The sequence below is a fragment of the Macaca nemestrina genome, chromosome X (genome assembly GCF_043159975.1).
Source record: "Macaca nemestrina isolate mMacNem1 chromosome X, mMacNem.hap1, whole genome shotgun sequence".
In the NCBI taxonomy this organism is placed as follows: domain Eukaryota; kingdom Metazoa; phylum Chordata; class Mammalia; order Primates; family Cercopithecidae; genus Macaca; species Macaca nemestrina.
In genome coordinates, this window is record NC_092145.1 from 19,453,507 (window position 1) to 19,466,023 (window position 12,517).

Genomic DNA, 12,517 nt, shown 5'->3' on the forward strand with positions numbered 1-12,517 from the left:
TGGATATCTACGTAAAACAAAATGATCCTCAACTCCTACCTCACGGAATACATAAATCAATTAATTGAGTTTTAAACATGAAAGCTAAAATCATAAAGCTTTTAAAGAAAAGCATAAGAGAATGTTTTCATGGCTTCCTGATAGACAAAAGTATCCTAGACAAGTCATATATGGTTATTCATAAAAGAAAACAGAAGTATAAATTAGACTTCATGAAAATTAAAAACTTTTGGTGAGCACAATGGCACACACCTGTAATCCCAGCACTTTGGTAGGCCAAGGTGGGAGGATTGCCTGAGCCCAGGAGTTCGAGACCAGCCTGGGCAACGAAGCCCCATCTCTACAAAAAATCAAAAAATTAGTCAGGCATGGTCGTGCATGCCTGTGATCCCAGCTACATGTGAGGCTGAGGCAGGAGGATTGCTTGAGCCCAGGAGGTCAAGGCTGCAGTGATCTGTGTTCAAGCCACAGCATTCCAGCCTGGGTAAAAGAGTGAGACCCACTCTCATACAACAACAACAACAAAAAAAAAAAAAAAAAAAGAAAGAAAGAAAAAAGAAAGAAAGAAAGAAAAAAGAAAATAAGGAAGTGAAAAACTGCTCATCAAAATACATTATTAAGAAAATACATAGGCAAGCCATAAGGAAAACATTTTCAAAACATACATCTGATAAATTGCTTGTATCCAGAATGTGTAAAGAACACTTACAACTCAGTAATAAGAGGGATGCCCACTTTTACCATTTCTATTCAATATAGTACTGGAAGTCCTAGTCATAGCAATCAGACACGAGTAAGAAATAAAGGGCATCCAAATTGGAAAAGAGGAAGTCAAGTTGTTGCCATTCACCAATGATGTGAATGTATACCTAGAAAACCACAACAACTCATTCAAAAAGCTCCTATATCTGATAAATGAATTCAGTAAAGTCTCAGGTTACAAAATCAATGTACACAAATCAGCAGCACTGCTATACACCAACAGCAACTAAGCTGAGAATCAAATAAAGAGTTCAATCTTTTTTACAACAGCTGCAAAATAACTAAAATAAAATACCCAGGAATATACTTAATCAAGGAGGTGAAAGATTTCTACAAGGAAAACTACAAAACACTGTTTAAAGAAATCATAGATGACACAAACAAATGGAAACACATCCCTTGCTCATGATGGAAAGAATCAATACTGTGAAAATGACCATACTGCCAAAAACAATCTATAGATAATACAGTTCCCACCAAAATACCATCATCATTCTTACGGAACTAGAAAAAAATTCTAAAGTTCATATGGAATCAAAAAAGACCCACGTAGCCAAAGCAATTCAAAGCAAAAAGAACAAATCTGGAGGCATTGTATTACCCAACTTCAAATTATACTACAAGGCTATAGTTACCAAAACAGCATGGTACTGGTATAAAAATAGGTACGTAGGCCGGGCGCGGTGGCTCAAGCCTGTATTCCCAGCACTTTGGGAGGCTGAGATGGGTGGATCACGAGGTCAGGAGATCGAGAACATCCTGGCTAACACGGTGAAACCCCATCTCTACTAAAAAAATACAAAAAACTAGCCAGGTGTGGTGGCGGGCACCTGTAGTCCCAGCTACTCGGGAGGCTGAGGCAGGAGAATAGTGTAAACCCGGGAGGCAGAGCTTGCAGTGAGCTGAGATCCGGCCACTGCACTCCAGCCTGGGCGACAGAGCGAGATTCCATCTCAAAAAAAAAAAAAAAAAAAAAGGTACATAGACCAATATAACATAATAGAAAACCCAGAAATAAAGCCAAATACTTACAGCTAACTGATCTTTGACAAAGCAAGTGAAAACATAAAGTGGAGAAGGGACACCCTGTTCCACAAATGGTGCTGGGATAATTGGTAAGCCACACGGAGAAAAATGAAACTGGATCCCCATCCCTCGCATTATACAAATATCTACACAAGATGGATCAGTCTTAAATCTAAGACCTGAAACCATAAAAATTGTAGAAGATAACATCAGAAAAAAACCCTTCTGAACATTGGCCTAGGCAAAGAATTCATGACTAAGACCCCAAAAGCAAATGCACAAACAGAAACAAATAAAAGGGATCAAATTAAACTAAAAAGCTTCTGCACAACAAAAGAAATAATCAGCAGAGTCAATGGGCCATCCACAGAGTGGGAGAAAACATTTGCAAACTATGCATCCAACAAAGGACTAGTATCCAGAATCTACAAGGAACTCAAACAAATCAGCAAGAAAAAATCAAATGATCCTATCAAAAAGTGGGCAAAGGACATACATAGACAATTCTCAAAAGAAGATAGACCAACACCCAACAAACATATGAAAAAATATTCAACATCACTAATCATCAGGGAAATGTAAATTAAAACCACCATGAGATACCACCTTACTCCTGCAAGAATGGCCATAATTAAAAAGTCAATAAACAATAGATGTTGGCGTGGATGTGGTGAAAAGGAAACATTTTTATACAGCTGGTGGAAATGTAAATTAATGCAACCACTGTAGAAGACAGTACAGAGATTCCTTAAAGAACTAAACTTAGAACTACCATTCCATCTAGCAATCCCACTACTGGGTATCTACCCAAAGGAAAAGAAGTCATTATATGAAAAAGGCACATGCACACACATGTTTAAAGCACACAATTCACAGTTGCAAAGATATGGAACCAACCTAAGTGTCCATCAACCAAACAAGTGGATAAAGAAAATGTGGTATATATACACCATGGAATACTACTCAGCCGTAAAAAGGAATGAAATCATGTCTTTTGCAGTAACTTGGATGGAACTAGAGGCCGTTATTCTAAGTGAAGTAACTCAGGAATGGAAAACCAAATATCATATGTTCTCACTTATAAATAGGAGCTAAGCTATGGGGACACAAAGGCATAAGAATGATATAATGGACTTTGGGGACTCAAGGGAAAGGGTGGTAGAGGGTGAAGGATAAAAGACTGCATATTGGGCACGGAGTGTACACTGCTGAGGTGATGAGTTCACTAAAAATCTCAGAAATCACTACTGAACAACTTATCCATGTAACCCCAAACCACCTGTATCCCAAAAACTATTGCAATAAAAAAAGAAAACTACCCAATTTAAAAATGGGCAAAAGATTTTAACAGATATTTCACCAAAGACATACAAATAACCAATATGAACAGGGAAAATTACTCCGCATCATTTGCCACTCTAGAAAACACTATGACAGTTTCTACTACATTTAAACATATACCTACAGGCTGGGTGAGGTGGCTCATGCCTGTAATCCTAGCACTTTGGGAGGACAAAGTGGGTGGATAACTTGAGGCCAGGAGTTTGAGACTAGCCTGGCCAGCATGGCTAAACCCCGTCTCTACTAAAAATACAAAAATTAGCTGGACAAGGTGGCAAGTGCCTGTAATCCCAGCTACATGGGAGGCTGAGGCGGGAGAATCGCTTGAATCTGGGAGGCAGAGGTTGCAGTGAGCAGAGATAGTGCCACTGCAATCCAGCCTGGGCAGCAGCATGAGACTCCATCTCAAAAAATAAAAAGAAATAATAAATAATAAACATATACCTATGAGCCAGCAATTCCATTCCTAGGTGTTTATCCAAGACATACAAAAACATATGATCACATAAAAACTTATACATAAAGGTTCATAGCAGGATTATTCATAATAGCCAAACTGGAAACAATCCAAATAAATGTCCATCAAGAGGAGAATAGACAAGGAATCTGTTGTACACCCATGCGTTTGAATATTATTCAGCAATAAAAAGGAACAAACTACTGAAACAAAAGGATGACTAAAAAAATTATGCTACATGAAAGAAGCCTTATACAAGACAGTACATATTATAAGATTTCATTTATATAGTGTTGTAGAACAGGAAAAACTATGTCAGAAAAATATAAGAACAGTGATTGCCGCTTCAGGTAGTAGTTTCAGAGCTTCACTTGGAAAGGGCACAAAGGGGTTTTCAGAGGTGATAGTGATATTCTATATCATTTTTTAAAATGTAGACTCTCGCTCTGTTGCCTAGGCTGAAATGCAGTGGTGTAGTCATGGCTCACTGCATCCTTGATCTTCCGGTCTCAAGCGATCCACCCACCTAAGCCTCTCATGTAGCTGGACCACAGGTACATAATACCATGCCTGGCTAATTTTTTAGTTTTTTGTAGAGATGGGGTTTCACTATATTGCCCAGGCTGGTCTCAAACTCCTGGGTTCAAGTGATCCTCCCACATTGACCTCCCAAAGTGCCGGGATTACAGGTGTGGCACTGCACCTGGCCAACATTCTATCTCTTAATAGGGGTTTGGATTACACAGATGTATGCATTTGTCAAAATTCAGAGGGTGTATGCTTAGGATTTGTTCATTTTCTTATATGTACACTTTATTACTTTTTTAATTGTAAAAAAAAAATCTAACCTCTGAAATTGTTTTGAGTAGGGTTGGCAGCCTATAACATGCCGAAGGCTAAGGTAGTATCATATGGTGGAAAGGGCCCAGGCTTTAAAGCCAGACAGGCATAGGTTTCAATCCTGGCTTAACCATTAGGCTATGTGTTCTTGGGCAAATTACTTCTCTGTTTCCTTATCTGCACAAAGGAGGTGGTAGCACAATGTCCAACATATAATGTGTTCCTTAAATGGTGGCCAATAATAAACTGACATTTGAGATAATTTGGGGTCACAGGGCCAAAGGTGGTATCACTGCACAATTCCCAGACACCACTTCAACCAAGGTGTTAGCCTACTAAAGATTATATATGAATCTTACCTGGGATGTCTGTATTTCCATAAGGTCCCCTGAAGATTAAAACCTTAACAGAGTGCCCTCTCTCTCTCCCAAGGAGTAAATGAATGAAGACTTGAAACAGTGCTTGGCTGATTGGCTCTCAGTTCCCTGAGCTGCACTCACCTCAGGGTCTGTGCCTTCTTCATAGGAGTGAATGCTGAAGGCCATGCCATCAAACGTGTGGTCCACCCGCAGCACAGCCAAAGCCAGCCCGGCCACCGTCAGATTTGCTATCTGCCCAGAAAACTCCATCTTGTGACCAGTACGCTCAATTATCCTCAGAATTCTGCAAGAAACCACAGATGGAGAAGAGCATCCTACCCTTTAAAAGTAAAAAACCCATCCTCCTTGCAAGATTTCCTCATTGCAAGACTTTTCTTTGAGTATTAATCGCTATCTTTATATCATTTAGGAATTATTAAATAAGAGCATTGGCTTTGGAATCAGACAAGTTGACATCTAAATCTTAGTTCCTCTAATTTCTAACTGTGTGGACAGATAAAATAATCTCACTTAGCTTCAGTTTCCTCACCTGCAAAGTTAGAATTAATATTACAATCATCTCAAAAGATTGTTGTGAAAATTAATGAAATTGTTACATGTAAGCCAGACCCTGCAGGGCCTCGTGGGACTTTATAAGAAGTTTGGATTTTATTCTACGTGTAATGGAAAGCCACCTAGTGGTTTTAAAAGCAAAGTAAGGACATGATCTGATACATACATTAAAAGATTACTCTGGGTGCTATGTAGAAGATGACCCATAGAGGGTCAAGAATGGAGGCAGAGAGACCATTTAGGAGGTTATTATAGACAGTCTGGTGAGAGAAATGGGACTAGGAATAGGGTGGTGGTGGCGGAGATGGAGAGAAGTAAATGAATTCCACCGGAATATTTAAGGGATTTTAAAAATAGATGTACAGTGACAAATACAAGAGTTGGTTATTAATTGGGTGTGAGTTAGAGGGAGGTAACTAGTACTATTCTCAAGTTTTCCACTTTAGCACTGGTTGGATACATTTTATAGACATTAAGAACACTGAGGGAGCACAAAAGTTGGGGGAATGGACTGGGGGTTTGGTTTGGGGTAACTGTTTACTTGAAAACTTGTTGTCACTAAGATTCAATTAGAATTCGAATACATCCTTTCACAACGAACGTTTGAGTAAAGTGACCCCATTGCATTGTACTAACTGAGCTACTGAACTTTCAATGTGTAACTACCTGACTTTTAAAATCTATGATGACTGTATGCCAATAAATTGATAATATATACAGTCGTCCGTTCGTATCCTTGAGGGATCTGTTCCGGGACTCCCATGGATACAAAAATCCACAGATGCTCAAGTCTCTGATATAAAAAAAGGGTCGTATTTTCGTATAGCCTATGCACATCATTGTATATTTTAAATTATCTCTAGATTACTTATAATGCCTAATATAATGTAAATGCTATGTAAATAGTTGTTATGCTGTATTGTTTAGGGAATGATGACGAGAAAAAATTCATACTTATTCAGTATCGACACAAGATTTTTTTAAGGATATTTTCCATCTGTGGTGGTTTGAATTCACAAATGCAGAACGCACAGATACGGAGGGCCGACTGTATTTCAAATTTTTTAAAAATAATGTCTTTCACCAAAGTATTAGTACTTACTCATTGCTTACTTCATGCAGATCAGAGGCTGAATTGTTTTGCTTTTCCAAAACAACGTTGATTATTTGTAATACAATATGGGTTAGGTTCATACTTATCTCATCACATTGTGAAATATCTGATATTTTAGAAACAATAATCTTTGTCTCTTCTTTATCCAGGACTGGGGATTCATTTATCAAATTTAAAATATGCTCTGCAACATCCTGAGCATTCTCTGGGGAAAGAAAGTTGAGACATAAAAGCTGCATGACTTAGTCTTCTGCCATTCTGGTGTGCTTCCTTCCCTTTAAAGAGTAAAGAGGGTGAGATGAGAATACCTGCCAAGGTAACATGTTTACAGAAGGAAAATATTGGCCCTTTGTTTCTACAATAGGTGTAGTCCCAGAAAGTAGAACATAAGTCACGTTTTTATTCATTAAAAAGTTTTCATTCATTAAATCATTTTTCATACGCACCAGGGAAATCGTTTTGTCCCTGAAGAATTATCTTGACATTTGATTCTCATTAAATTGAGACTTTTGAGTATTGGATTGTGTTAAGTAGATCCCACCTTATACTCAAATATCAGCAAACACTCAGTCTATGTTTTCATAACTAAGGGTGATGGTTACATTTTCCTGTCAAGAACCATCAAACCACAGGAAAAAAAAAGCAAATATGGACTATGTCATAATAAAAAGCAGTTAATTTAGATTTTCCAGAGAGTAAGAACAATAGATATGAACTCGCCCACTTTTTTCTTCACTTTTTATTATGGAAATTTGCAAGCATACACAAAAGTAGAAAGAATTGTATAATGAATCTCCATGTTCCTCATGAATAACCCAACTTCAACAAGTGTCAATGAATGGCTAATCTCATTTTCTCTACACTTCCACTCACCTTTTCCCCAACCCCATATTGTTTCAAAGCGAGTCCTGGATATGATATCATTTTATCCACACTTTAGTATGTATCTCTAAAATAAATGATTTTTACATGTCACAACGACAATAACAAATTAAATTTTAAAATTAGCAATAATATTCAAAATCATCAAATATCCTGTCAGTGCCCGAAAGTTCTTGTCTCATAAACGCTTCTTCTAAATAATTGTTTTGTTTGAATTATGACTCACTTTTAAAGTGAAGAGCTTTGTTAAACGAATACAGCACAAATTCGATTTTAGTTAAATATAACACAAATAAAGCTGAGCTTTCTTGTTGTGTCTTCCTAGCTTAAAGCACTCACATTCAAGTCCAGTAACCAAAATATAAAGGAAAATAATAAAAAATACAATTTGTTAAGAAAAATTCCCGAGAGAGCCAACACTCGTAACACACTTAACCCAGGTTATATTACAAATAGTTAATTCTGTTTCAGAAAACAAAATAATTCAGCATAAAATTCATCCTCTCTCTTTCTGTCTGTATTTCTCTTCCTCTCTCTCTTTCAATGACCTCCATAGTTATCAGTGTCTCCTCAAATCTCTCTCCTATCCCAAGTTCCCCACAACTTAACACCTTCAAAAGCCTACACAGGCTACTTTTTGCTTTCTCCTTTTCTTCTTTATTTTCTTTCTTTATTCTCTTTTTTTTCTGCAAACAACTTTCTGTTCTCATCAATGTAAATTCAGCAATCATAACTGAGATCCTCTCAATTCCTCCCCAACCATTACCCCAATTTGTCCAACAATGCCTCACATGGGAACTGAACTAGCAAAGACAGAGTTCTCCCTGAGGAGATGGGAGGCAGAAAGGAGATTAAACAAGGTTGTAATTGTTTCTGAATTAATATTTTGTCCCAGTTAACATCTATCTTCTGGTAAGTTAAAAAAGCTGAGAAAATATTAAGACTAGGCATGACAGAAAAAGATAGTGAGCTCATTCACGGGTCTTTCTACTGCTCTTATTAAATTGCTCAGACTTTGTTGAAAATGGAATAGCAAGAGCTGCCTAGTCATGATTCTTTGGGCTTCAGTGGTGCAATTTCACTTTCACGTAGTCCCTGCTGTGGCAGAATGAAAGTAAACAGCAGGCCAATGGGAGACTAGCTATACTGTGGAAAGTAATTATAGACCTTTTCTCTGGAGTTGTATAGTTTTTAAGGAAAATTCAAGCTAAATTACACTCATCGTGTAAAAATTCCTGGTCCTCAAGCAAAAGTAATAAAGGGACTCCTTTATTTGTTGCAAAATAAATTGATCCTCATTCCTTGAAATACTGTTACAGTTAATCTGCCAGTAATTGCAACATTCAAAATAATAATATCTGCTATTTACTGAGCAATTTCTGTGAGCCAGTGTTCCAGGTTATCTATTGCTGCATAACAAATCACCCTAAAACTTAATGGCTTAAAGCAATAATGTATTATTATCCTTCATGATTCTGTGTGTTAACTAGGCTCAGTTGAGTGTTCTCACTTGGAGTGTCTCATACAGTTGAAGTCAGATAGCAGCTGAGGCTGAATACATCAGAAGGCTAATCTGGGCTGGATGTCCAACAGGGCTCACTCACATGGCAGGCAATTGATGCTGACTGTTCAGTTGGGGCTGTTGGCTGTACTCCCTACACATGGCCTCCCCCAGTGGTGTGGGCTCAGTAGTGTGTGGATCCGGCTTGTGATGTACTGGAGCTAACTTGTACCAGCTGGTGAGAACCAATTGTTAAATTTTCAGGAATTCTGTGAACTAGTTGTTAAACATGGCCATTATTAAAAATTAAATTATATAAACTTACAATTGCATAAATTATATTTAAAATGATGCTGAAACATCTTCACTTTCTAATTATTTTGCTACATTTTACTAATCTAAGCTCTTGTGATTATTTACATATCTACTGTATCTGCGCATCCATCTCTTACCAACTTTATAGTTCAGTCACTATACATTGCATTGTAGGTTGTATTCAGCCATGGAGGAGAGGGTATTATATCATGAAAACTGGCAAAAGCTACAAATCAGCACCTTCTTTGGGTAGACTTGGTTGTTAAATATTTTTCAGCACGTCACTGTTTGGGCTTCTTACAGCATGGTGTCTGGCTCTGAGGAAGCATCTCAAATGAGAGTGTACCAAGAGAAAGGATGCAGAAACTTCCAGTCCCCTTAAAAATTAGTCCCATCATTGGCAAAGCCGCTTCTCCCAAATTCTCCTGGGCTAAGCAGTCACAAGCCAGCCCTGATTCAACTCCCAATTGACAAAGAGGGAATGAGTTGGTGGGCATTTTGGAGATAGGATACAACAGCAAGGCATTATACGTGCATTTTCTCATCTATTCATCACAATAACCTTTGTATTAGTCACGAAAGTACTCACATTATCCCCTTTATATAGATGAAGAAGTTAAAACATTGAAATATTCTAATCCAGTGCTGACTCCAAAGTTGAGCTCTTCAATATCACTTTTTACAACATCTGTGCCTTTGGCCCTTTTCTCCACTGTGTTGGGGGTTGGGACAGCTGTGCTTTGCAGTCTTTCTACCTGACCTCCTGGAAATCCCACTGTTTTCTCTTAAGCACTCACTATCCTACCCTGATGGTGGAATGGACACAGACAGAAAATAGTTTTGTGAAAAGTTCCAGTCAACTTCACTAGAGCCTGATGCATCTTTAATATCATGGAGGTAACAAACATTGAGCACAGAAGAGAATCCAAAGAACTTTGAAATAAAGGTACCTTTTCTAATTCTGTGATATTAAAGAGTTAAGAAAAAGGAGCATTTAAGTGAGAGAGCTGAAGAGTTTTTCTTCAACCAAGATATCTAATGCTTGTCAGCAAGATTGAAAGCAAAAGAAAATAAATTGTTTCAGCGTGAATACGTTTTTCTTTCCTTTATATTGTATTCATTGTTCATTAAGCCCCTAATTTACAAGTAGAATAGAAGGATTCTTCCAAAGATAATAAATTTGATAGTTTACTTTTCAGTTATATACATTACAGTCATCATCCAACTGTTCCTTTACTCCACAGTAGTTTTTTTATATATATAAAATGACTTCTCACAGTCAATTTTCTAAAAATCCCAACCCAGTGCAGTGTTTTTGTTGTTGTTATGACTGTTTATTAACTTTTTTTTCCACAAGAGAAAATTCTATTAGCATTTCTAAAGAAAATGTGTCACTCAGAAGGAGGGAGGTCAGCGTGAAACATAAACCCTCTAACTTTCCTCCCACTCACTTCAAGCTATAACATTTCCTATTGCCCTGACTCTTGGTTTCTGATCTAGAAATAATCAGAGCTGTGCTTGCTTTCCTAATTCTTCTACATAGTCCTCAGCAAGGATCTCAAACTTGCATCCTCTGCAAGGAAAACAAGTCTGAGAAGTTCACTGCTTCAAGGCCAATTCCCTGGTCCTTCTGAGAGGCACTGGAATGCCTGTGCCTCAATTTCTGACATTTCACTATGGGAGGGACCCATTTTATGCAGTAGAACCATGTCTGGCAAGTTGTCTATGAAGAACAGATTCAATGTCTCGTGAGAGCTCATTTCCTGGCTCATAGACCGTCATTTTTTCGCTGTAACCTCACATGGTGAAAGGGTCAAAGAAGCTCTCTGGGGCCTCTTTTATAAGGGCACTAATCTCATTCATGAAGGCTCCACCCTCATGACCTAATCCCCTCCCAAAGGCCTTATCTCCAAATACCATCACATTGGGGTTAGAATTTCAACATATGAATTTTTGGGGCGCACAAACATTCAACCTATAGAGTACACTTCACCGCAAGAGACATAAATATGGCAAATATGCATATGAAAAGCTATTCAACACCATATGTCGTTAAGGAATTGCCAATTAAAACAACAATGAGATACCACTACACACCTATGAGAATAGCCAAAATCTAAAACACTGACAACACTAAATGCTGGAAAGAATGTGAAACAACGGGAACTCTCATTGCTGATGAGAATGCAAAATGGTACAGCCACTTTAGAAGGCAATTTGGCAGCTTCTTAAAAAACTAAACATACTCTTATCACACAATCCAACAACCACACCTTTTGTTCTTTAATCAAATGAGTTGAACACTTAACATCTATATAAAAACCTGCACACAGATGTTACTAGTAGCTGTATTCATAGTTAACAGAACTTGGAAGAAACCAAGATGTCCTTCAGTAGGTGAATGAGTAAATAAACTGTGGTACATCCAGACAATGGAATATTATTCAGTGCCAAAAAGAAATGAGCTGCCACGCCAAGAAAAGACACATGGAAGAAATTTAAATGCACATAACTAAGTGAAAGAAGCCAATCTGAAAAGGCTGCATATTGTAAGATTCTAACTATATGGCCTTCTGGAAAAAGCAAAAACAGAGAGATAGTAAAAAGATCAGTGATTGCCAGGGGTTGAGAAGAAGGAGGGATGAATAAGTGGAGTATAGAGGACTTTTAGAGCAGTGAAAATATCCCATATGATATTGTAATGGTGGATTCGTGTCATTATACATTTGTCCAAACCCACACAATGTACCACAGCAAGAGTAAACGCTAATGTAAAACTATGAACTATTGGTGATAACCATGTGTCAGTGTACATTCAATTGTAACAAACGTACCACTCTAGTGGGGGATGTTGATGGTGGGGGAGCCTGTGCATGTGGTTGGGGGAGGGCATATGCTGGAGCTCTGTACTTTCCACTCAGTTTTGCTGGGAATCTAAAACTCCTCTAAAAAATAAAGTCTATAAAAATTAATAAAATTTAAAAACTTTTAGCTAGACTGACCAGGATATAAAAAAGTGAAGACACAAATTACTAACACCAAGAATAAAGATACGTTGGGGGGCATTACTATCAGTCATAATCTAAAAGACAGACAATAGTAATAAGTGTTTACAAGGATGTGAAGAAATTGGAACCTTCATACAGAGTCAGCAGGGATGTAGAATGGCACAACTGCTATGGAAAACAGTTTTGAAGTTCCTCAAAAACTAATCATAGGGTTACCATATGACCTAGCAATTCTACTCGTCGATGTATACCCAAGAAAATTGAAAACATGTGTCTACATAAAATCTGTACATAAATGTGTATAGCCAGATTTTTAATAATAGCCAAAAGGTGGAAAAG

General features: G+C 37.7%; 1 protein-coding gene across 1 annotated transcript in view; it reads right to left on the bottom strand.

The window, feature by feature from the left end:
* LOC105481375 (adhesion G protein-coupled receptor G4) overlaps positions 1-12,517 on the bottom strand; it is a 111,411-nt gene that overhangs the window by 43,561 nt on the left and 55,333 nt on the right. The window contains exons 11-12 of the mRNA XM_011740908.2: positions 6,461-6,677; positions 4,927-5,089 (exon numbers count right to left, since the gene is read on the bottom strand). Coding sequence (XP_011739210.2) covers positions 4,927-5,089; positions 6,461-6,677 — 380 coding nt within the window. The remainder of the gene's footprint in view (positions 1-4,926; positions 5,090-6,460; positions 6,678-12,517) is intronic.